The sequence below is a fragment of the Scomber japonicus genome, chromosome 7, assembly GCF_027409825.1.
Source record: "Scomber japonicus isolate fScoJap1 chromosome 7, fScoJap1.pri, whole genome shotgun sequence".
NCBI classification, from domain to species: Eukaryota; Metazoa; Chordata; class Actinopteri; order Scombriformes; family Scombridae; genus Scomber; species Scomber japonicus.
The window spans coordinates 37,107,965-37,130,894 of record NC_070584.1 but is presented as its reverse complement, the minus strand read 5'-3'; the positions used below and the strand labels follow the sequence as shown (position 1 = coordinate 37,130,894).

Sequence of the window (22,930 nt, the reverse complement as noted above, 5' to 3'; positions counted from 1 at the left end):
AACTAACCCAGTTTAAATACTTACTAACCCAGTTTAAATACTTACTAACCCAGTTTAAATACTTACTAACCCAGTTTAAATACTAACTAACCCAGTTTAAATACTTACTAACCCTAACCCAGTTTAAATACTTACTAACCCAGTTTAAATACTTACTAACCCTAACCCAGTTTAAATACTTACTAACCCAGTTTAAATACTAACTAACCCAGTTTAAATACTTACTAACCCAGTTTAAATACTAACTAACCCAGTTTAAATACTAACTAACCCAGTTTAAATACTTACTAACCCAGTTTAAATACTTACTAACCCAGTTTAAATACTAACTAACCCAGTTTAAATACTTACTAACCCAGTTTAAATACTAACTAACCCTAACCCAGTTTAAATACTTACTAACCCAGTTTAAATACTTACTAACCCAGTTTAAATACTAACTAACCCTAACCCAGTTTAAATACTTACTAACCCAGTTTAAATACTTACTAACCCAGTTTAAATACTAACTAACCCTAACCCAGTTTAAATACTTACTAACCCAGTTTAAATACTTACTAACCCAGTTTAAATACTAACTAACCCTAACCCAGTTTAAATACTAACTAACCCAGTTTAAATACTTACTAACCCAGTTTAAATACTAACTAACCCAGTTTAAATACTTACTAACCCAGTTTAAATACTAACTAACCCAGTTTAAATACTTACTAACCCAGTTTAAATACTTACTAACCCAGTTTAAATACTTACTAACCCTAACCCAGTTTAAATACTAACTAACCCAGTTTAAATACTAACTAACCCAGTTTAAATACTAACTAACCCTAACCCAGTTTAAATACTTACTAACCCAGTTTAAATACTTACTAACCCAGTTTAAATACTTACTAACCCAGTTTAAATACTAACTAACCCAGTTTAAATACTAACTAACCCAGTTTAAATACTAACTAACCCAGTTTAAATACTTACTAACCCAGTTTAAATACTAACTAACCCTAACCCTTGCTAACAGGAACATCATTTATATAAAGAACATAAAACAGTCCCCTTTAAACGTCACCCTGTTTTCTCAGTCAGTTTATTGCCGATACAAACTTCACAAAAACAAGGACAGACCAAAGTTTTCATCATTCACTGATAAATAAAACATTTTAACATCAAACTAAAAGCTGTTATACGATGAGTGGTATCAGTAACACTTTATTCATGAGCAGCAGATGAACATTTAATAAATAGTTAATAAACTATAAAGTGGTGAATGAGCTGTTTCTATGAGGTTCATTTAATTATTCTTGTTATTTTGTGTTTTAGGGCTCCATGCTGCTTCAGACAGGAAACATGGATGGAGAGATTTTCAAAACAAAACACCTAAAGATGAAATCAATGAAGGATTTTCAGTCAATGAATTTTGAGTGAAATGATTTGGATGGATTTATGATGTTAGTGTTAGGGTTAGGGTTAGGGTCTGTTTTAGGGTCTGGGTTAGGGTTAGGGTCTGTTTTAGGGTTAGGGTTAGGGTATGGGTTAGGGTTAGGGTATGGGTTAGGGTTAGGGTCTGTTTTAGGGTTAGGGTTAGGGTTAGGGTCTGTTTTAGGGTTAGGGTTAGGGTCTGGGTTAGGGTTAGGGTCTGTTTTAGGGTATGCACATTAAAAGCCTTCCAGAGGTTCAGCTGAGAAATGCTTTTAATGTGAAGTAGCTGCAGGAAATGTAGGGTTAGGGTTAGGGGTTAGGGTATGGGTTAGGGTCTGGGTTAGGGTCTGTTTTAGGGTATGGGTTAGGGGTTATGGGTTAGGGGTTAGGGTAACTGGTCAGTGTTCAATCAGCTGCAGAATCTGCTGCTCAATAAAGGAAATAAAACATTAAATACTGCGTCACAGATTCAACGAGAAACAGGAAACAGCAGCAGGAAGTTTTAGTGTTAGAATTTCTTTACATTATTTTCTTAAAAAGTGTTTTCAGAATATTTTCTTCCTACACGCTTCAACCTAAACAAAGAGAGCTGAACCAGGATCAGGATCAGACTACAGTTAAACTGGAGCTGAACCAGGATCAGGATCAGACTACAGTCAAACTGGAGCTGAACCAGGATCAGACTAAAGTTAAACTGGAGCTGAACCAGGATCAGGATCAGACTACAGTTAAACTGGAGCTGAACCAGGATCAGGATCAGACTACAGTCAAACTGGAGCTGAACCAGGATCAGGATCAGACTACAGTTAAACTGGAGCTGAACCAGGATCAGACTAAAGTTAAACTGGAGCTGAACCAGGATCAGACTAAAGTTAAACTGGAGCTGAACCAGGATCAGTACGCATGTAATCAAACTGGAGTTAAAGTAGAGTTGAACTGGAGTTAAAGTAGAGTTGAACTGGAGTTAAAGTAGAGTTGAACTGGAGTTAAAGTAGAGTTGAACTGGAGTTACAGTAGAGTTGAACTGGAGTTACAGTAGAGTTGAACTGGAGTTAAAGTAGAGTTGAACTGGAGTTAAAGTAGAGTTGAACTGGAGTTACAGTAGAGTTGAACTGGAGTTAAAGGAGAGTTGAACTGGAGTTAAAGTAGAGTTGAACTGGAGTTAAAGGAGAGTTGAACTGGAGTTACAGTAGAGTTGAACTGGAGTTACAGTAGAGTTGAACTGGAGTTAAAGTAGAGTTGAACTGGAGTTACAGTAGAGTTGAACTGGAGTTACAGTAGAGTTGAACTGGAGTTAAAGTAGAGTTGAACTGGAGTTACAGTAGAGTTGAACTGGAGTTAAAGTAGAGTTGAACTGGAGTTACAGTAGAGTTGAACTGGAGTTAAAGGAGAGTTGAACTGGAGTTAAAGTAGAGTTGAACTGGAGTTACAGTAGAGTTGAACTGGAGTTAAAGTAGAGTTGAACTGGAGTTAAAGTAGAGTTGAACTGGAGTTAAAGTAGAGTTGAACTGGAGTTACAGGAGAGTTGAACTGGAGTTAAAGGAGAGTTGAACTGGAGTTACAGTAGAGTTGAACTGGAGTTACAGTAGAGTTGAACTGGAGTTAAAGTAGAGTTGAACTGGAGTTAAAGTAGAGTTGAACTGGAGTTACAGTAGAGTTGAACTGGAGTTAAAGGAGAGTTGAACTGGAGTTAAAGTAGAGTTGAACTGGAGTTACAGTAGAGTTGAACTGGAGTTAAAGTAGAGTTGAACTGGAGTTAAAGTAGAGTTGAACTGGAGTTAAAGTAGAGTTGAACTGGAGTTAAAGTAGAGTTGAACTGGAGTTAAAGGAGAGTTGAACTGGAGTTAAAGTAGAGTTGAACTGGAGTTAAAGTAGAGTTGAACTGGAGTTAAAGTAGAGTTGAACTGGAGTTAAAGTAGAGTTGAACTGGAGTTACAGTAGAGTTGAACTGGAGTTAAAGTAGAGTTGAACTGGAGTTAAAGGAGAGTTGAACTGGAGTTAAAGTAGAGTTGAACTGGAGTTAAAGTAGAGTTGAACTGGAGTTAAAGTAGAGTTGAACTGGAGTTACAGTAGAGTTGAACTGGAGTTAAAGGAGAGTTGAACTGGAGTTAAAGTAGAGTTGAACTGGAGTTACAGTAGAGTTGAACTGGAGTTAAAGGAGAGTTGAACTGGAGTTAAAGGAGAGTTGAACTGGAGTTAAAGGAGAGTTGAACTGGAGTTAAAGGAGAGTTGAACTGGAGTTGAACTGGAGTTAAAGTAGAGTTGAACTGGAGTTAAAGTAGAGTTGAACTGGAGTTAAACTGGTTCTTTTCGAGCCCTTTAAATCAAACATCCAAAACAAACAAAAACATGAAAACATATCACACGTTTGACCTCTGACCTCTGACCTCTGCATGATTCAGTCAAACAATAAAAGAACCAAAGTGCCTTTTCAGTCCCACTCAGGAAGAGAGTCCAAGATTGTCCATGAAGATCCAGTAGAACCAGGACAGTCCAGTAGAACCAGGACAGTCCAGTAGAACCAGGACAGTCCAGTAGAACCAGGACAGTCCAGTAGAACCAAGACAGTCCAGTAGAACCAGGACAGTCCAGTAGAACCAGGACAGTCCAGTAGAACCAGGCTTAACAGCAAATCAGCTGACAGCAGCTAGAGACTGAAGGCTGGAAGAAGGTTGGTGGTGATAATGCGGGTCAAGGGGTGAAGACAAGAAGCACAATGTACAGTCCAGTAGAGTCCAGTACAGTACAAGAGGTGGATATAGAACTGTAGAGTTCAGCAGAGTCCAGTAGACACAGGATTAAGACATCCGTGCTGAGAGGAGAGGAACTCAATCAGAGGATGAAGAAGAGAAGGATGACCACGAAGAGGATGGCGAGCAACACGCCAATAGCACACCACTGCCGACGATCTGCACACACACACCACAAATATCACTTTCTGATAATAAAATAAATAATAATAACAATATGTTATAATATCTGACATTATATAATATGTAAAACTTTAACTGAACTATAACTATCATAATAACTATAACTACCTACAACCAAACAGTAACTAACTATAACAATAAGTATAACAAGATGTACAGACCATTTATGGTTGTGGACTAACTGACTGAATAACATTGGGTTACAACTGGGTTAGCCTAGCCCGTCAGGGTTAGCCTAGCCCGTCAGGGTTAGCCTAGCCCGTCAGGGTTAGCCTAGCCCATCAGGGTTACGCTAGCCCATCAGGGTTAGCCTAGCCCGTCAGGGTTAGCCTAGCCCGTCAGGGTTAGCCTAGCCCGTCAGGGAATAGTGCTGCCATGAAGAGTGAACCATGCAACCATGTTTAGGTGGTTCGTAGGGCTGGATGATAATTCTCATATCATGATAACAGTTACCTATCTCAATATAACACATTTTAATTAAATTAATACATAGTTGGTCCATGCTTTCACACTGAGCTGAATATAATTAGTAAAGACAGTTTGTGCTCTCAGCTGAGAGCGGTGAGAGAGAGTTGATGCCAGATAAACTCCTGACATCCAAGGGAGGGCTAGGGTTAGGGTTAGCTTTGATAGCTGAGCAGTTCCAGCACATAAAGCATAAAGGCAGCGTCCCTGGTATGATTCCACTCTCTCTCTGTTTACTGTCGGCCTGGATGGACAGCAACAATAGTGCAGTAAACATTGCAAAGAAATAAATTATAGAATAAAATATGAAAGTCTTCTCTCATCACAATATATATTGTCATATCGCCAGTGCTTTAAGTGAGCCGGTACGCACTGGTACACAGTACCGCCCTTCTAGATTTTAACCCCTGGCTTCTTACGGTGTACCAAGACTTGATAATTGATGCTTGATAATGAGTTAATAATGTGTTACAGTGGAGAGATACTTAAAATATGCAGGGCAGTAGCTCTCCAGGAGCAGGTTGGAGACGACTGCACTAACTGCACTGCTATCTGACCGCCGTCTACCACAGCCAGCATGAACTCTGTCAGTCGTCTCTGCTACAGTGACTCTTCTCTGGGATCGGACCAGACGGGTTTGGGTTATCATCAGTGACACTTGGGTTAGCTAACCCTAACCCCATGACCCTGTCGCAGCTTCCACAGTTGTCCTTCCTTACTGACCACTACATACCAGGAGGACCTTTCACATCCCATCATAACAAGGTCATGATTCACTTAAACCTGTCAGTGGTTTTAATGTTTTGGCTCATCTGTCTAAATGGACCATGGACATGAGAGAAACACCCATATGCTGGATTTTGGATTATATTTTTAAAAATATATTATTTATTGTATTTTTACTTATATTGAGTATGAGGTGTAAACACTACTTCAAACTGGTTAACTGAGTGTGACATCATGTATTGCCAGGCAGATTACCGCTGGTCATGTGGGACACTTTGGCCAATTTCTTCATGACGTTGTCCAGTCTTGACTGAGTGTTGTCCATCTCATGGCCGAAGTCATCCAACATCCTGCAGGAAAAGACAACAGCTTAGTGTGACAGGTTAACCTGGACCAGTTCTCCCAGTTCTCCCTCAAACCAAAGTCCTCCTGTAACAGTCAATAACGTACTAACAGCTGGTAACGTAATCATTTTGTCTGTTTTAAAAGTAATAAAGCCCATAATGTAATAAGATTTCTGAACCAATAACGGAATAACTTTTTGCCCATAATGTAATAAGTTATTATGTTATTGGCTTTCACGCTTCCTTGGCACTTGGTCTGACCTCTCTCTCATGTGACTGATATTATTAACCACCCAATAACATAATAACTTACATTACATTATTGGTTCTTAACTTTTATACATTATCGGTCATTATTATGTTAGGTTAACCCCTAAAACCAAAGTCCACGCTCAGAACAAATCCCTCCATCTTTGGGTGCTTACACGGCCTGCTCATCCAGCTCCATGCCGATCCTCTCTGACATGTTTTTGAGGACACCGATGGTTCCTGACACGAGCTCCAGCTGTTCATCCTGCTGCTCGGCCATCAACTGAGAAACACACACACAAACTTAATGCTTTGTTTAATCCACCAATTACATTCAAACTTTCAGGATTCGGGTGTTTTAAGAGGCTCCACCTGATACCTGCCACGTGTCAGACACATAAAAACACCCAAACTTTTTTTTTTAGCTCACATTGTTACTATACCGACAGTATGACCTCATAAACTACAGCTCAGTGATTGGCTGTTATTGGTCAGGTGTTACTGTACCTGTTGCTGAGCTTGCTGCTCCTCTATGAACTGAGAGTTAGCGTTCTGCAGTTGGCTGTCCAGTCGGCTGTATTTATCAGGACCCGGCTGCCAGATCGGACCCTGAGCCCCACGCTCACCAAGTAGAGCCTGGACAAAAATCAACATCAGAAATACACCGTGTCAGATGTCTGACCTCCGGAAACCACCAGAGACCTGACATACCCCCATCCTGACCACCAGAGACCTGACATACCCCCATCCTGACCTCTACAGACCTGACATACTCTCATCCTGACCTCCAGAGACCTGACATACCCTCATCCTGACCACCAGAGACCTGACATACCCTCATCCTGACCACCAGAGACCTGACATACCCTCATCCTGACCACCAGAGACCTGACATACCCTCATCCTGACCACCAGAGACCTGACATACCCCCATCCTGACCACCAGAGACCTGACATACCCCCATCCTGACCTCTAGAGACCTGACATACCCCCATCCTGACCTCTACCTCTAGAGACCTGACATACCCCCATCCTGACCTCTAGAGACCTGACATACCCCCATCCTGACCTCTAGAGACCTGACATACCCCCATCCTGACCTCTAGAGACCTGACATACCCCCATCCTGACCTCTACAGACCTGACATACCCCCATCCTGACCTCTACCTCTAGAGACCTGACATACCCCCATCCTGACCACCAGAGACCTGACATACCCCCATCCTGACCTCTAGAGATCTGACATACCCTCATCCTGACCACCAGAGACTTGACATACCCTCATCCTGACCACCAGAGACCTGACATACCCTCATCCTGACCTCCAGAGACCTGACATACCCTCATCCTGACCACCAGAGACCTGACATACCCTCATCCTGACCACCAGAGACCTGACATACCCTCATCCTGACCACCAGAGACCTGACATACCCTCATCCTGACCACCAGAGACCTGACATACCCCTATCCTGACCTCCAGAGACCTGACATACCCTCATCCTGACCTCCAAAGACCTGACATACCCTCATCCTGACCACCAGAGACCTGACATACCCTCATCCTGACCTCTAGAGACCTGACATACCCTCATCCTGACCTCTACAGACCTGACATACCCTCATCCTGACCACCAGAGACCTGACATACCCCCATCCTGACCTCTACAGACCTGACATACCCTCATCCTGACCACCAGAGACCTGACATACCCTCATCCTGACCACCAGAGACCTGACATACCCTCATCCTGACCTCTAGAGACCTGACATACCCTCATCCTGACCACCAGAGACCTGACATACCCTCATCCTGACCACCAGAGACCTGACATACCCTCATCCTGACCACCAGAGACCTGACATACCCTCATCCTGACCTCTAGAGACCTGACATACCCTCATCCTGACCTCCAAAAACCTGACATACCCTCATCCTGACCTCTAGAGACCTGACATACCCTCATCCTGACCACCAGAGACCTGACATACCCTCATCCTGACCTCTAGAGATCTGACATACCCTCATCCTGACCACCAGAGACCTGACATACCCTCATCCTGACCTCTACAGACCTGACATACCCTCATCCTGACCACCAGAGACCTGACATACCCTCATCCTGACCACCAGAGACCTGACATACCCTCATCCTGACCACCAGAGACCTGACATACCCTCATCCTGACCACCAGAGACCTGACATACCCTCATCCTGACCTCTAGAGACCTGGCATACCCTCATCCTGACCACCAGAGACCTGACATACCCTCATCCTGACCAGCAGAGACCTGACATACCCTCATCCTGACCTCCAGAGACCTGACATACCCTCATCCTGACCTCCAAAGACCTGACATACCCTCATCCTGACCACCAGAGACCTGACATACCCTCATCCTGACCTCTAGAGACCTGACATACCCTCATCCTGACCTCTACAGACCTGACATACCCTCATCCTGACCACCAGAGACCTGACATACCCCCATCCTGACCTCTACAGACCTGACATACCCTCATCCTGACCTCCAAAAACCTGACATACCCTCATCCTGACCACCAGAGACCTGACATACCCTCATCCTGACCACCAGAGACCTGACATACCCTCATCCTGACCAGCAGATACCTGACATACCCTCATCCTGACCTCTAGAGATCTGACATACCCTCATCCTGACCTCCAAAGACCTGACATACCCTCATCCTGACCACCAGAGACCTGACATACCCTCATCCTGACCTCTAGAGATCTGACATACCCTCATCCTGACCTCTACAGACCTGACATACCCTCATCCTGACCACCAGAGACCTGACATACCCTCATCCTGACCACCAGAGACCTGACATACCCTCATCCTGACCACCAGAGACCTGACATACCCCCATCCTGACCTCTAGAGACCTGACATACCCTCAACCTGACCACCAGAGACCTGACATACCCTCATCCTGACCTCTAGAGATCTGACATACCCTCATCCTGACCAGCAGAGACCTGACATACCCTCATCCTGACCTCTAGAGATCTGACATACCCTCATCCTGACCACCAGAGACCTGACATACCCTCATCCTGACCTCTACAGACCTGACATACCCTCATCCTGACCTCCAGAGACCTGACATACCCTCATCCTGACCTCTAGAGACCTGACATACCCTCATCCTGACCTCTAGAGACCTGACATACCCTCATCCTGACCTCTAGAGACCTGACATACCCTCATCCTGACCTCTACCTCTAAAGACCTGACATACCCTCATCCTGACCACCAGAGACCTGACATACCCTCATCCTGACTTCTACCTCTAAAGACCTGACATACCCTCATCCTGACCACCAGAGACCTGACATACCCCCATCCTGACCTCTACAGACCTGACATACCCTCATCCTGACCTCCAGAGACCTGACATACCCTCATCCTGACCACCAGAGACCTGACATACCCCCATCCTGACCTCTAGAGACCTGACATACCCTCATCCTGACCTCTACAGACCTGACATACCCTCATCCTGACCTCCAGAGACCTGACATACCCTCATCCTGACCTCTACAGACCTGACATACCCTCATCCTGACCTCTACAGACCTGACATACCCTCATCCTGACCACCAGAGACCTGACATACCCCCATCCTGACCTCTAGAGACCTGACATACCCTCATCCTGACCTCTACAGACCTGACATACCCTCATCCTGACCTCCAGAGACCTGACATACCCTCATCCTGATCTCTACAGACCTGACATACCCTCATCCTGACCACCAGAGACCTGACATACCCTCATCCTGACCTCCAGAGACCTGACATACCCTCATCCTGACCACCAGAGACCTGACATACCCTCATCCTGACCTCCAAAGACCTGACATACCCTCATCCTGACCACCAGAGACCTGACATACCCTCATCCTGACCTCTAGAGACCTGACATACCCTCATCCTGACCTCTAGAGACTTGACATACCCCCATCCTGACCTCTAAAGACCTGACATACCCTCATCCTGACCTCTAAAGACCTGACATACCCTCATCCTGACCACCAGAGACCTGACATACCCTCATCCTGACCTCTAGAGATCTGACATACCCTCATCCTGACCTCTAGAGACCTGACATACCCTCATCCTGACCTCTAGAGACCTGACATACCCTCATCCTGACCTCTAGAGACCTGACATACCCCTATCCTGACCACCAGAGACCTGACATACCCTCATCCTGACCTCTAGAGATCTGACATACCCTCATCCTGACCACCAGAGACCTGACATACCCTCATCCTGACCTCCAGAGACCTGACATACCCTCATCCTGACCTCCAGAGACCTGACATACCCTCATCCTGACCACCAGAGACCTGACATACCCTCATCCTGACCTCCAGAGACCTGACATACCCTCATCCTGACCTCCAGAGACCTGACATACCCTCATCCTGACCACCAGAGACCTGACATACCCTCATCCTGACCTCTAGAGACCTGACATACCCTCATCCTGACCACCAGAGACCTGACATACCCTCATCCTGACCTCCAGAGACCTGACATACCCTCATCCTGACCTCCAGAGACCTGACATACCCTCATCCTGACCTCCAGAGACCTGACATACCCTCATCCTGACCTCCATAGACCTGACATACCCCTATCCTGACCACCAGAGACCTGACATACCCCCATCCTGACCTCTACAGACCTGACATACCCTCATCCTGACCTCTAGAGATCTGACATACCCTCATCCTGACCTCCAAAGACCTGACATACCCTCATCCTGACCTCTACAGACCTGACATACCCTCACCCTGACCTCCAGAGACCTGACATACCCTCATCCTGATCTCTACCTCTAGAGACCTGACGTACCCTCATCCTGACCTCTACCTCTAGAGACCTGACGTACCCTCATCCTGACCTCTACCTCTAGAGACCTGAGGTACCCTCATCCTGACAGTCCTGGACAGGAGGTCACCAGCTGAGTCGGTATTTACCTGTTTGTTCTTTCTGTCCGTGGAGGAAACAGCCGGCCTCGACATCTGCTCTTTCATTTCCTTCCAGAAAAAAAGTCAGTCAGCAACCAATCAGATTAATCGATTCTGCACGTGTTTCCATCAGCACTCGATGAATAAACAAGCATAATGTGCTCAGGTGTGAAGTCTACCTGGACAGGTAATGTGAGGTCTACCTGGTAACATGAGGTCTACCTGGACAGGTAATGTGAGGTGTACCTGGTAACGTGAGGTCTACCTGGTAACGTGAGGTCTACCTGGTAACGTGAGGTCTACCTGGTAACGTGAGGTCTACCTGGTAACATGAGGTCTACCTGGTAATGTGAGGTCTACCTGGACAGGTAACGTGAGGTGTACCTGGTAACGTGAGGTATACCTGGACAGGTAACGTGAGGTCTACCTGGACAGGTAACGTGAGGTGTACCTGGTAACGTGAGGTATACCTGGACAGGTAATGTGAAGTCTACCTGGACAGGTAATGTGAGGTCTACCTAGTAATGTGAGGTCTACCTGGTAATGTGAGGTCTACCTAGTAATGTGAGGTCTACCTGGACAGGTAATGTGAGGTCTACCTGGTAATGTGAGGTATACCTGGTAATGTGAGGTCTACCTGGACAGGTAATGTGAGGTCTACCTGGTAATGTGAGGTCTACCTGGTAATGTGAGGTCTACCTGGACAGGTAATGTGAGGTATACCTGGTAATGTGAGGTCTACCTGGACAGGTAACGTGAGGTCTACCTGGTAATGTGAGGTCTACCTGGACAGGTAATGTGAGGTCTACCAGGTAATGTGAGGTCTACCTGGTAATGTGAGGTCTACCTGGACAGGTAATGTGAGGTATACCTGGTCAGGTAACGTGAGGTATACCTGGTAATGTGAGGTCTACCTGGACAGGTAACGTGAGGTCTACCTGGACAGGTAATGTGAGGTCTACCTGGTAATGTGAGGTCTACCTGGACAGGTAACGTGAGGTCTACCTGGACAGGTAACGTGAGGTATACCTGGTAATGTGAGGTCTACCTGGACAGGTAACGTGAGGTGTACCTGGTAACGTGAGGTGTACCTGGTAATGTGAGGTCTACCTGGTAACGTGAGGTCTACCTGGACAGGTAACGTGAGGTCTATCGGACAGATAACGTGAGGTCTACCTGGTAATGTGAGGTCTACCTGGTAACGTGAGGTCTACCTGGTAACGTGAGGTCTACCTGGACAGGTAACGTGAGGTCTACCTGGACAGGTAATGTGAGGTCTACCTGGTAATGTGAGGTCTACCTGGACAGGTAACGTGAGGTCTACCGGACAGATAACGTGAGGTCTACCTGGTAATGTGAGGTCTACCTGGTAATGTGAGGTCTACCTGGACAGGTAACGTGAGGTCTACCTGGTAATGTGAGGTCTACCTGGTAACGTGAGGTCTACCTGGACAGGTAATGTGAGGTCTACCTGGACAGGTAATGTGAGGTCTACCTGGACAGGTAACGTGAGGTGTACCAGGTAACGTGAGGTGTACCTGGTAACGTGAGGTCTACCTGGTAACGTGAGGTGTACCTGGTAATGTGAGGTCTACCTGGTAATGTGAGGTCTACCTGGACAGGTAACGTGAGGTCTACCGGACAGATAACGTGAGGTCTACCTGGTAATGTGAGGTGTACCTGGTAATGTGAGGTCTACCTGGTAATGTGAGGTCTACCTGGACAGGTAATGTGAGGTCTACCTGGTAATGTGAGGTCTACCTGGACAGGTAATGTGAGGTCTACTTGGCAATGTGAGGTCTACCTGGACAGGTAATGTGAGGTCTACCTGGTAATGTGAGGTGTACCTGGTAACGTGAGGTCTACCTGGTAATGTGAGGTCTACTTGGCAATGTGAGGTCTACCTGGACAGGTAACGTGAGGTCTACCGGACAGATAACGTGAGGTCTACCTGGTAACGTGAGGTCTACCTGGTAACGTGAGGTCTACCTGGTAATGTGAGGTGTACCTGGTAATGTGAGGTCTACCTGGACTGGTAACGTGAGGTCTACCTGGTAATGTGAGGTCTACCTGGACAGGTAACGTGAGGTCTACCAGGTAATGTGAGGTGTACCTGGACTGGTAATGTGAGGTCTACCTGGTAATGTGAGGTCTACCTGGACAGGTAATGTGAGGTATACCTGGTAACGTGAGGTGTACCTGGTAATGTGAGGTCTACCTGGACAGGTAACGTGAGGTATACCTGGTAACGTGAGGTGTACCTGGTAATGTGAGGTCTACCTGGTAATGTGAGGGCTACCTGGACTGGTAATGTGAGGTCTACCTGGACAGGTAACGTGAGGTGTACCAGGTAACGTGAGGTGTACCTGGACAGGTAACGTGAGGTGTACCTGGTAACGTGAGGTCTACCGGACAGATAACGTGAGGTGTACCAGGTAACGTGAGGTGTACCAGGTAACGTGAGGTGTACCAGGGAACGTGAGGTGTACCAGGTAACGTGAGGTCTACCTGGACAGGTAACGTGAGGTGTACCTGGACTGGTAACGTGAGGTGTACCAGGTAACGTGAGGTGTACCAGGTAACGTGAGGTGTACCAGGTAACGTGAGGTCTACCTGGACAGGTAACGTGAGGTCTACCTGGACAGGTAACGTGAGGTCTACCTGGACAGGTAACGTGAGGTGTACCTGGTAATGTGAGGTGTACCTGGTAATGTGAGGTCTACCTGGTAACGTGAGGTGTACCTGGTAATGTGAGGTCTACCTGGTAACGTGAGGTCTACCTGGACAGGTAACGTGAGGTCTACCGGACAGATAACGTGAGGTCTACCTGGTAATGTGAGGTCTACCTGGTAACGTGAGGTCTACCTGGACAGGTAATGTGAGGTCTACCTGGTAATGTGAGGTCTACCTGGACAGGTAACGTGAGGTCTACCGGACAGATAACGTGAGGTCTACCTGGTAATGTGAGGTCTACCTGGACAGGTAACGTGAGGTCTACCTGGTAATGTGAGGTCTACCTGGTAACGTGAGGTCTACCTGGACAGGTAATGTGAGGTCTACCTGGACAGGTAATGTGAGGTCTACCTGGACAGGTAACGTGAGGTGTACCAGGTAACGTGAGGTGTACCTGGTAACGTGAGGTCTACCTGGTAACGTGAGGTGTACCTGGTAATGTGAGGTCTACCTGGTAATGTGAGGTCTACCTGGACAGGTAACGTGAGGTCTACCGGACAGATAACGTGAGGTCTACCTGGTAATGTGAGGTGTACCTGGTAATGTGAGGTCTACCTGGTAATGTGAGGTCTACCTGGACAGGTAATGTGAGGTCTACCTGGTAATGTGAGGTCTACCTGGACAGGTAATGTGAGGTCTACTTGGCAATGTGAGGTCTACCTGGACAGGTAATGTGAGGTCTACCTGGTAATGTGAGGTGTACCTGGTAACGTGAGGTCTACCTGGTAATGTGAGGTCTACTTGGCAATGTGAGGTCTACCTGGACAGGTAACGTGAGGTCTACCGGACAGATAACGTGAGGTCTACCTGGTAACGTGAGGTCTACCTGGTAATGTGAGGTGTACCTGGTAATGTGAGGTCTACCTGGACTGGTAACGTGAGGTCTACCTGGTAATGTGAGGTCTACCTGGACAGGTAACGTGAGGTCTACCAGGTAATGTGAGGTGTACCTGGACTGGTAATGTGAGGTCTACCTGGTAATGTGAGGTCTACCTGGACAGGTAATGTGAGGTATACCTGGTAACGTGAGGTGTACCTGGTAATGTGAGGTCTACCTGGACAGGTAACGTGAGGTATACCTGGTAACGTGAGGTGTACCTGGTAATGTGAGGTCTACCTGGTAATGTGAGGGCTACCTGGACTGGTAATGTGAGGTCTACCTGGACAGGTAACGTGAGGTGTACCTGGACAGGTAACGTGAGGTGTACCTGGTAACGTGAGGTCTACCGGACAGATAACGTGAGGTGTACCAGGTAACGTGAGGTGTACCAGGTAACGTGAGGTGTACCAGGTAACGTGAGGTGTACCAGGTAACGTGAGGTCTACCTGGACAGGTAACGTGAGGTCTACCTGGACAGGTAACGTGAGGTGTACCTGGACTGGTAACGTGAGGTGTACCAGGTAACGTGAGGTGTACCAGGTAACGTGAGGTGTACCAGGTAACGTGAGGTGTACCAGGTAACGTGAGGTCTACCTGGACAGACAGGTGATTCAGTAGCTGCGTACCTTCACAGTGAGCCTGGTGCTGGTGATGAAGGCCTTCCTCTTCATCAGCTCTGCTGTGTCCAGGTTGAACTTCTTTGGGTTGGACTCCACGATGCGTTCACTGACAGTTAAGAAACACATTCAAATCAAAGACACGACACAGGAAGTCACGTGACACCCTGCGATGGTCACGTGATCTCTGTGGTTTGGAAAGGATATTAATGGTCTCGTCGAGGTCCTCCAGGTCCCACTCGATGGAGCGCAGGCTGTTCCTCAGCTCATTGGTCGTCCAGTCCATTTCCTCCTTGGAGGCTCCGCCCCCCTCCTGCAGCAGCTCGCTCCATCTATGATGGAGGCTCTGTGCTGCGTTCACTGCCTTCTGCACCTCCCTGTTAACAAGTGTTAATAAAGAGTTGCGTTCACTGCCCTCTGCACCTCCTTGTTAATAAAGAGTTGCGTTCACTGCCCTCTGCACCTCCTTGTTAATAAAGAGTTGCGTTCACTGCCCTCTGCACCTCCTTGTTAATAAAGAGTTGCGTTCACTGCCTTCTGCACCTCCTTGTTAATAAAGAGTTGCGTTCACTGCCCTCTGCACCTCCTTGTTAATAAAGAGTTGCGTTCACTGCACTCTGCACCTCCTTGTTAATAAAGAGTTGCGTTCACTGCCCTCTGCACCTCCTTGTTAATAAAGAGTTGCGTTCACTGCCCTCTGCACCTCCTTGTTAATAAAGAGTTGCGTTCACTGCCTTCTGCACCTCCTTGTTAATAAAGAGTTGCGTTCACTGCCTTCTGCACCTCCTTGTTAATAAAGAGTTGCGTTCACTGCCCTCTGCACCTCCTTGTTAATAAAGAGTTGCATTCACTGCCCTCTGCACCTCCTTGTTAATAAAGAGTTGCGTTCACTGCCCTCTGCACCTCCTTGTTAATAAAGAGTTGCGTTCACTGCCCTCTGCACCTCCTTGTTAATAAAGAGTTGCGTTCACTGCCTTCTGCACCTCCTTGTTAATAAAGAGTTGCGTTCACTGCCCTCTGCACCTCCTTGTTAATGCAGTTGCGTTCACTGCCCTCTGCACCTCCCTGTTAATAAAGAGTTGCATTCACTGCCCTCTGCACCTCCTTGTTAATAAAGAGTTGCGTTCACTGCCCTCTGCACCTCCTTGTTAATAAAGAGTTGCGTTCACTGCCCTCTGCACCTCCTTGTTAATAAAGAGTTGCGTTCACTGCCCTCTGCATCTCCCTGTTAATAAAGAGTTGCATTCACTGCCCTCTGCACCTCCTTGTTAATAAAGAGTTGTGTTCACTGCCCTCTGCACCTCCTTGTTAATAAAGAGTTGCGTTCACTGCCCTCTGCATCTCCCTGTTAATAAAGAGTTGCATTCACTGCCCTCTGCACCTCCTTGTTAATAAAGAGTTGCATTCACTGCCCTCTGCACCTCCTTGTTAATAAAGAGTTGCATTCACTGCCTTCTGCACCTCCTTGTTAATAAAGAGTTGCGTTCACTGCCCTCTGCACCTCCTTGTTAATAAAGAGTTGCGTTCACTGCCCTCTGCACCTCCTTGTTAATAAAGAGTTGCGTTCACTGCCCTCTGCACCTCCTTGTTAATAAAGAGTTGCGTTCACTGCCCTCTGCACCTCCTTGTTAATAAAGAGTTGCATTCACTGCCCTCTGCACCTCCTTGTTAATAAAGAGTTGCGTTCACTGCCCTCTGCACCTCCTTGTTAATAAAGAGTTGCGTTCACTGCCTTCTGCACCTCCTTGTTAATAAAGAGTTGCGTTCACTGCCCTCTGCAACTCCTTGTTAATAAAGAGTTGCATTCACTGCCTTCTGCATCTCCTTGTTAATAAAGAGTTGCGTTCACTGCCTTCTGCATCTCCTTGTTAATAAAGAGTTGCGTTCACTGCCTTCTGCACCTCCTTCTAAGTATACAGTTAACTTAGCTTGTGTGTGTTAGCCTACAGTTAGCTTAGCTTGTGTAGTTCTGTTAGCCTACAGTTAGCTTAGCTTAGCTTAGCTTAGCTTCTCACCCTTTAACAACAAAGAACGGATCTTCCATCGACATCTTTACTTCAGTCCATCAGAGCTTCTTCTTCTTCTTTGTTTACATGCAGCAGCGGAAATCATCCCGTGACGTCACATGTACACGTGATACGGGTCTGTGGGGTTTAACGGAAGCGCCAAACATTAACCCTTCATAATAAGATACAGTACAGCAATATATTATATATGATGAATATATATTATCATCATCGTATTCATAATATTGTTAGGATTATATAATATATTATACATATTATATATTGTACATATTATATATTATAAATATATAATCATAATTATTATTTACAGGAACTCAGTTGGTCGTTTTATTTTGTTGTTATATTTTATTTTGGTTGTTCTGCGGGACTCCATCCGGCAGGTGGCGGTCGCGCGCTTTCAGCCGGAAATGAACCAGCGAAGAAGAATCGCGGCATTTCAGTGAGCGCGAGCTCTTTGTGTCAGCAGCAGCTAGCAGTTAGCAGCTAACGTTATAACGCTAAGCCTTAGCATCAGATTAGCCTCATCACAGCCTCATCACAGCCTCCAGGTGTTCCGGTCATCACGCTACAGGTGAGTCGGTACCGGTAACTGTGACGTTACTCGATTCGCGGTTAGCCGTTAGCCTTTAGCATGTGCGGAGCTAACACGCAGCTAACGCTAGCTGCTCGTTAGCCTCACTTGTCCAATCAGCAGCGAGCAGCCTCACCTTTCCAATCAGCAGCGAGCAACCTCACCTATCCGGTCTCACGCGCACTATTCGCGTGGTCACATGTCCAGCTAGCTGCGCTAACGCTAACTATGCTAACAGCTAACAGCAGGTAAACTACGTAGTGACGTCACCTGACGGCGTGTAACGTGTCCACGTGTGTCCCACATAAAGATGTGTGTCCTACATCATAGAGACGTGTGTCCTACATCATAGAGACGTGTGTCCTACATCATAGAGACGTGTGTCCTACATAGAGACGTGTGTCCTACAGCATAGAGACATGTGTCCTACAGCATGGAGACGTGTGTCCCACATCATAGAGACGTGTGTCCTACAGCATAGAGACGTGTGTCCTACATAGAGACATGTGTCCTACAGCATAGAGACGTGTGTCCCACATCATAGAGACGTGTGTCCCACATCATAGAGACGTGTGTCCTACATCATAGAGACGTGTGTCCTACATCATAGAGACGTGTGTCCTACATAGAGACATGTGTCCTACAGCATAGAGACGTGTGTCCCACATCATAGAGACGTGTGTCCTACATCATAGAGACGTGTGTCCTACATCATAGAGACGTGTGTCCTACAGCATAGAGACGTGTGTCCTACATAGAGACATGTGTCCTACAGCATAGAGACGTGTGTCCTACATCATAGAGACGTGTGTCCTACAGCATAGAGACGTGTGTCCTACATAGAGACGTGTGTCCTACAGCGTAGAGACGTGTGTCCTGCATAGAGACGTGTGTCTTACATCATAGAGACGTGTGTCCTACATCATAGAGACGTGTGTCCTACATCATAGAGACGTGTGTCCTACATAGAGACGTGTGTCCTACAGCGTAGAGACGTGTGTCCTGCATAGAGACGTGTGTCTTACATCATAGAGACGTGTGTCCTACATCATAGAGACGTGTGTCCTACATCATAGAGACGTGTGTCCTACATCATAGAGACGTGTGTCCTACAGCATAGAGACGTGTGTCCTACATAGAGACATGTGTCCTACAGCATAGAGACGTGTGTCCCACATCATAGAGACGTGTGTCCTACATCATAGAGACGTGTGTCCTACATCATAGAGACGTGTGTCCTACATAGAGACGTGTGTCCTACAGCATAGAGACGTGTGTCCTACAGCATAGAGACGTGTGTCCTACATCATAGAGACGTGTGTCCTACATCATAGAGACGTGTGTCCTACATAGAGACGTGTGTCCTACAGCGTAGAGACGTGTGTCCTGCATAGAGACGTGTGTCTTACATCATAGAGACGTGTGTCCTACATCATAGAGACGTGTGTCCTACAGCATAGACGTGTGTCCTACATAGAGACGTGTGTCCTACAGCGTAGAGACGTGTGTCCTGCATAGAGACGTGTGTCTTACATCATAGAGACGTGTGTCCTACATCATAGAGACGTGTGTCCTGCATCATAGAGACGTGTGTCCTACAGCGTGGAGACGTGTGTCCTACATAGAGACGTGTGTCCTACAGCATAGAGACGTGTGTCCTACATCATAGAGACGTGTGTCCTGCATAGAGACGTGTGTCCTACAGCATAGAGACGTGTGTCCTACATAGAGACGTGTGTCCTACAGCATAGAGACGTGTGTCCCACATCATAGAGACGTGTGTCCTACATCATAGAGACGTGTGTCCTACATCATAGAGACGTGTGTCCTGTATAGAGACGTGTGTCCTACATAGAGACATGTGTCCTACATCATAGACGTGTGTCCTACATCATAGAGACGTGTGTCCTACATTATAGAGACGTGTGTCCTACATCATAGAGACGTGTGTCCTACATAGAGACGTGTGTCCTGCATAGAGACATGTGTCCTACATAGAGACGTGTGTCCTACATAGAGACGTGTGTCCTACATAGAGACATGTGTCCTACATAGAGACGTGTGTCCTACATCATAGAGACATGTGTCCTACATCATAGAGACGTGTGTCCTGCATAGAGACGTGTGTCCTACAGCGTAGAGACGTGTGTCCTACATTATAGAGACATATGTCCTACATAGAGACGTGTGTCCTACATCATAGAGACGTGTGTCCTACATCATAGAGACGTGTGTCCTACAGCATAGAGACGTGTGTCCTACATCATAGAGACGTGTGTCCTACAGCATAGAGACATATGTCCTGCATAGAGACGTGTGTCCTGCATAGAGACGTGTGTCCTACATCATAGAGACATATGTCCTGCATAGAGACGTGTGTCCTACATCATAGAGACGTGTATCCTACACCATAGAGACGTGTGTCCTACATAGAGACGTGTGTCCTACATAGAGACGTGTGTCCTACAGCATAGACGTGTGTCCTACAGCATAGAGACGTGTGTCCTACATAGAGACGTGTGTCCTACACCATAGAGACGTGTGTCCTACACCATAGAGACGTGTGTCCTACATAGAGACGTGTGTCCTACAGCATAGACGTGTGTCCTACATAGAGACGTGTGTCCTACAGCATAGAGACGTGTGTCCTACAGCATAGAGACGTGTGTCCTACATCATAGAGACGTGTGTCCTACATAGAGACGTGTGTCCTACATCATAGAGACGTGTGTCCTACATCATAGACGTGTGTCCTACATAGAGACGTGTGTCCTACATAGAGACGTGTGTCCTACAGCATAGAGACGTGTGTCCTACAGCATAGAGACGTGTGTCCTACAGCATAGAGACGTGTGTCCTACATAGAGACGTGTGTCCTACAGCATAGAGACGTGTGTCGTACAGTATCTAGAAAATTTCAGGTGCATGCTGGGAAAATTAAAACACGGATTCTACTTATATGGGCATGAGGCGGAGCCATTGGCGGAGCGGGGAGGTTGCTATGGTTACGAGGGCTGGATCTGGAGGTCCTAATGCATACCCTGCTTTATCGTCAAATATAAAATCAGGGAGGCCAAAATGTCCCAAATGAACATCATACTGCATTGAAGAAGGCTTTAAACTAGCGATTGAGACCATAAACACATTTTGAAAACGTTTACTGAGGTTAGAAATCAAGTGAGAAGTTGGTGAATTCTCCATTGACTTGTATAGAGACGGTCGCCCCCTGGTGGCCTTTTGATAGAATGCAGCTCTAAGTTACTTCTCCATTGACTTGTATAGAGACGGTCGCCCCCTGGTGGCCTTTTGATAGAATGCAGCTCTAAGTTACTTCTCCATTGACTTGTATAGAGACGGTCGCCCCCTGGTGGCCTTTTGATAGAATGCAGCTCTAAGTTACTTCTCCATTGACTTGTATAGAGACGGTCGCCCCCTGGTGGCCTTTTGATAGAATGCAGCTCTAAGTTACTTCTCCATTGACTTGTATAGAGACGGTCGCCCCCTGGTGGCCTTTTGATAGAATGCAGCTCTAAGTTACTTCTCCATTGACTTGTATAGAGACGGTCGCCCCCTGGTGGCCTTTTGATAGAATGCAGCTCTGAGTTACCCCGCCTGGGTCTTTCCAGCTGATCTTGTGAGGTCATCGTTGTTATGTGATGACATCACAGCGAGGTGGGACATATTGATCAGTGATCAATAGTTACTGATCAGCTGTGGTTTTGTTTTTCTTTCAGACAATAAATCAGCTGACTTGTTACCATGGCGCTGAGACGAGGACACATCAGGTACCTGAAGGTGAGTCCACCAGGTGTGTGTGTGTGTGTGTGTTAGGTGTGCGAGGTGTGTATATAATGTGTGTATATTGTGTGTATTGTGTGTATTGTGTGCGAGGTGTGTATATAATGTGTGTATATTGTGTGTATTGTGTGTTAGGTGTGCGAGGTGCAGGCCTCTCAGAGTGTGTATATAATGTGTGTATATTGTGTGTATTGTGTGTTAGGTGTGCGAGGTGTGTATATAATGTGTGTATATTGTGTGTATTGTGTGTTAGGTGTGCGAGGTGCAGGCCTCTCAGAGTGATGTCAGAGACGGGCAGCCTAAAGGAGCCTCCACTGGAAAGGTGAGTGCTGCCACGCGGTTGGCTGAAGCCGTCCGTTGCAGTGCATTGTGGGACGCGGGTGCGAGGAGGATGATGTAATGCAGGTGTTGCCATGGTTACAGGAGCTGTACGATAACGGCTACAGCGAGCAGATGATGGACGACGAGGACAGCAGAACCAACCTGATCGTCAACTATCTGCCGCAGAGCATGAGCCAAGACGAGCTGAGGAGCCTCTTCAGCAGCGTCGGAGACGTCGAGTCCGCAAAACTGATCCGGGACAAAGTGGCAGGTAACCAAGACGAGTACTAGTACTACAGTACTACAGTACTACTACTACTAGTACTACTACTACTACTACATAATACTACTACTACTACACACTAATACTACAGAGTACTACAGTAACACTACACACTGCTAACACAAACTGATCCGGGACAAAGTGGCAGGTAACCAAGACGAGTACTAGTACTACAGTACTACAGTACTACAGAGTACTACTAATACTAGTACACACTACTACTACATAGTACTACTACTAGTACACACTACTACTACAGAGTACTACAGTAACACTACACACTGCTAACACAAACTGATCCGGGACAAAGTGGCAGGTAACCAAGACGAGTACTAGTACTACAGTACTACAGTACTACAGTACTACTACTACTAGTACTACTACTAGTACTACTACTAGTACACACTACTACTACATAATACTACTACTGGTACACACTACTACTACAGAGTACTACAGTAACACTACACACTGCTAACACAAACTGATCCGGGACAAAGTGGCAGGTAACCAAGACAAGTACTAGTACTGCAGAGTACTACTACAGTAGTACTAC

The 22,930-nt window shown here is 46.5% G+C and overlaps 2 protein-coding genes across 2 annotated transcripts in view; one reads left to right on the top strand and one right to left on the bottom strand.

The window, feature by feature from the left end:
* Positions 1 to 3,889: 3,889 nt before the first annotated feature.
* On the bottom strand, positions 3,890 to 17,452 carry stx6 (syntaxin 6). Its single transcript, XM_053322140.1, has 8 exons — positions 17,390 to 17,452; positions 15,582 to 15,751; positions 15,384 to 15,478; positions 11,154 to 11,213; positions 6,641 to 6,769; positions 6,310 to 6,416; positions 5,796 to 5,890; positions 3,890 to 4,325 (listed from the first exon to the last, which is right to left on the bottom strand). Exons 1-8 carry the CDS (start codon positions 17,422 to 17,424, stop codon positions 4,249 to 4,251), a joined length of 768 nt encoding a protein of 255 aa, XP_053178115.1. The 5' UTR covers positions 17,425 to 17,452; the 3' UTR covers positions 3,890 to 4,248.
* Positions 17,453 to 17,816: 364 nt separating this feature from the next.
* Positions 17,817 to 22,930, top strand: part of LOC128361618 (ELAV-like protein 1-B) — a 31,864-nt gene continuing 26,750 nt past the window's right edge. Inside the window, 4 exon segments of the mRNA XM_053322139.1 lie at positions 17,817 to 17,972; positions 21,707 to 21,767; positions 22,024 to 22,092; positions 22,194 to 22,362. Of these exon segments, the coding sequence (XP_053178114.1) occupies positions 21,732 to 21,767; positions 22,024 to 22,092; positions 22,194 to 22,362 (274 nt within the window). The 5' untranslated portion in view covers positions 17,817 to 17,972; positions 21,707 to 21,731.

Bases quoted from the DNA above. Each gene is read 5' to 3' on its own strand.
- stx6 (XM_053322140.1), bottom strand. From the start codon at position 17,424: ATGTCGATGGAAGATCCGTTCTTTGTTGTTAAAGG. The intron at 15,479-15,581 runs ATATCCTTTCCA...CTGTCAGTGAAC, and splicing joins GGACCTCGACGAGACCATTA to GCATCGTGGAGTCCAACCCA. The intron at 4,326-5,795 runs GTAATCTGCCTG...GTGTGTGTGCAG, and splicing joins AGTGTCCCACATGACCAGCG to ATCGTCGGCAGTGGTGTGCT.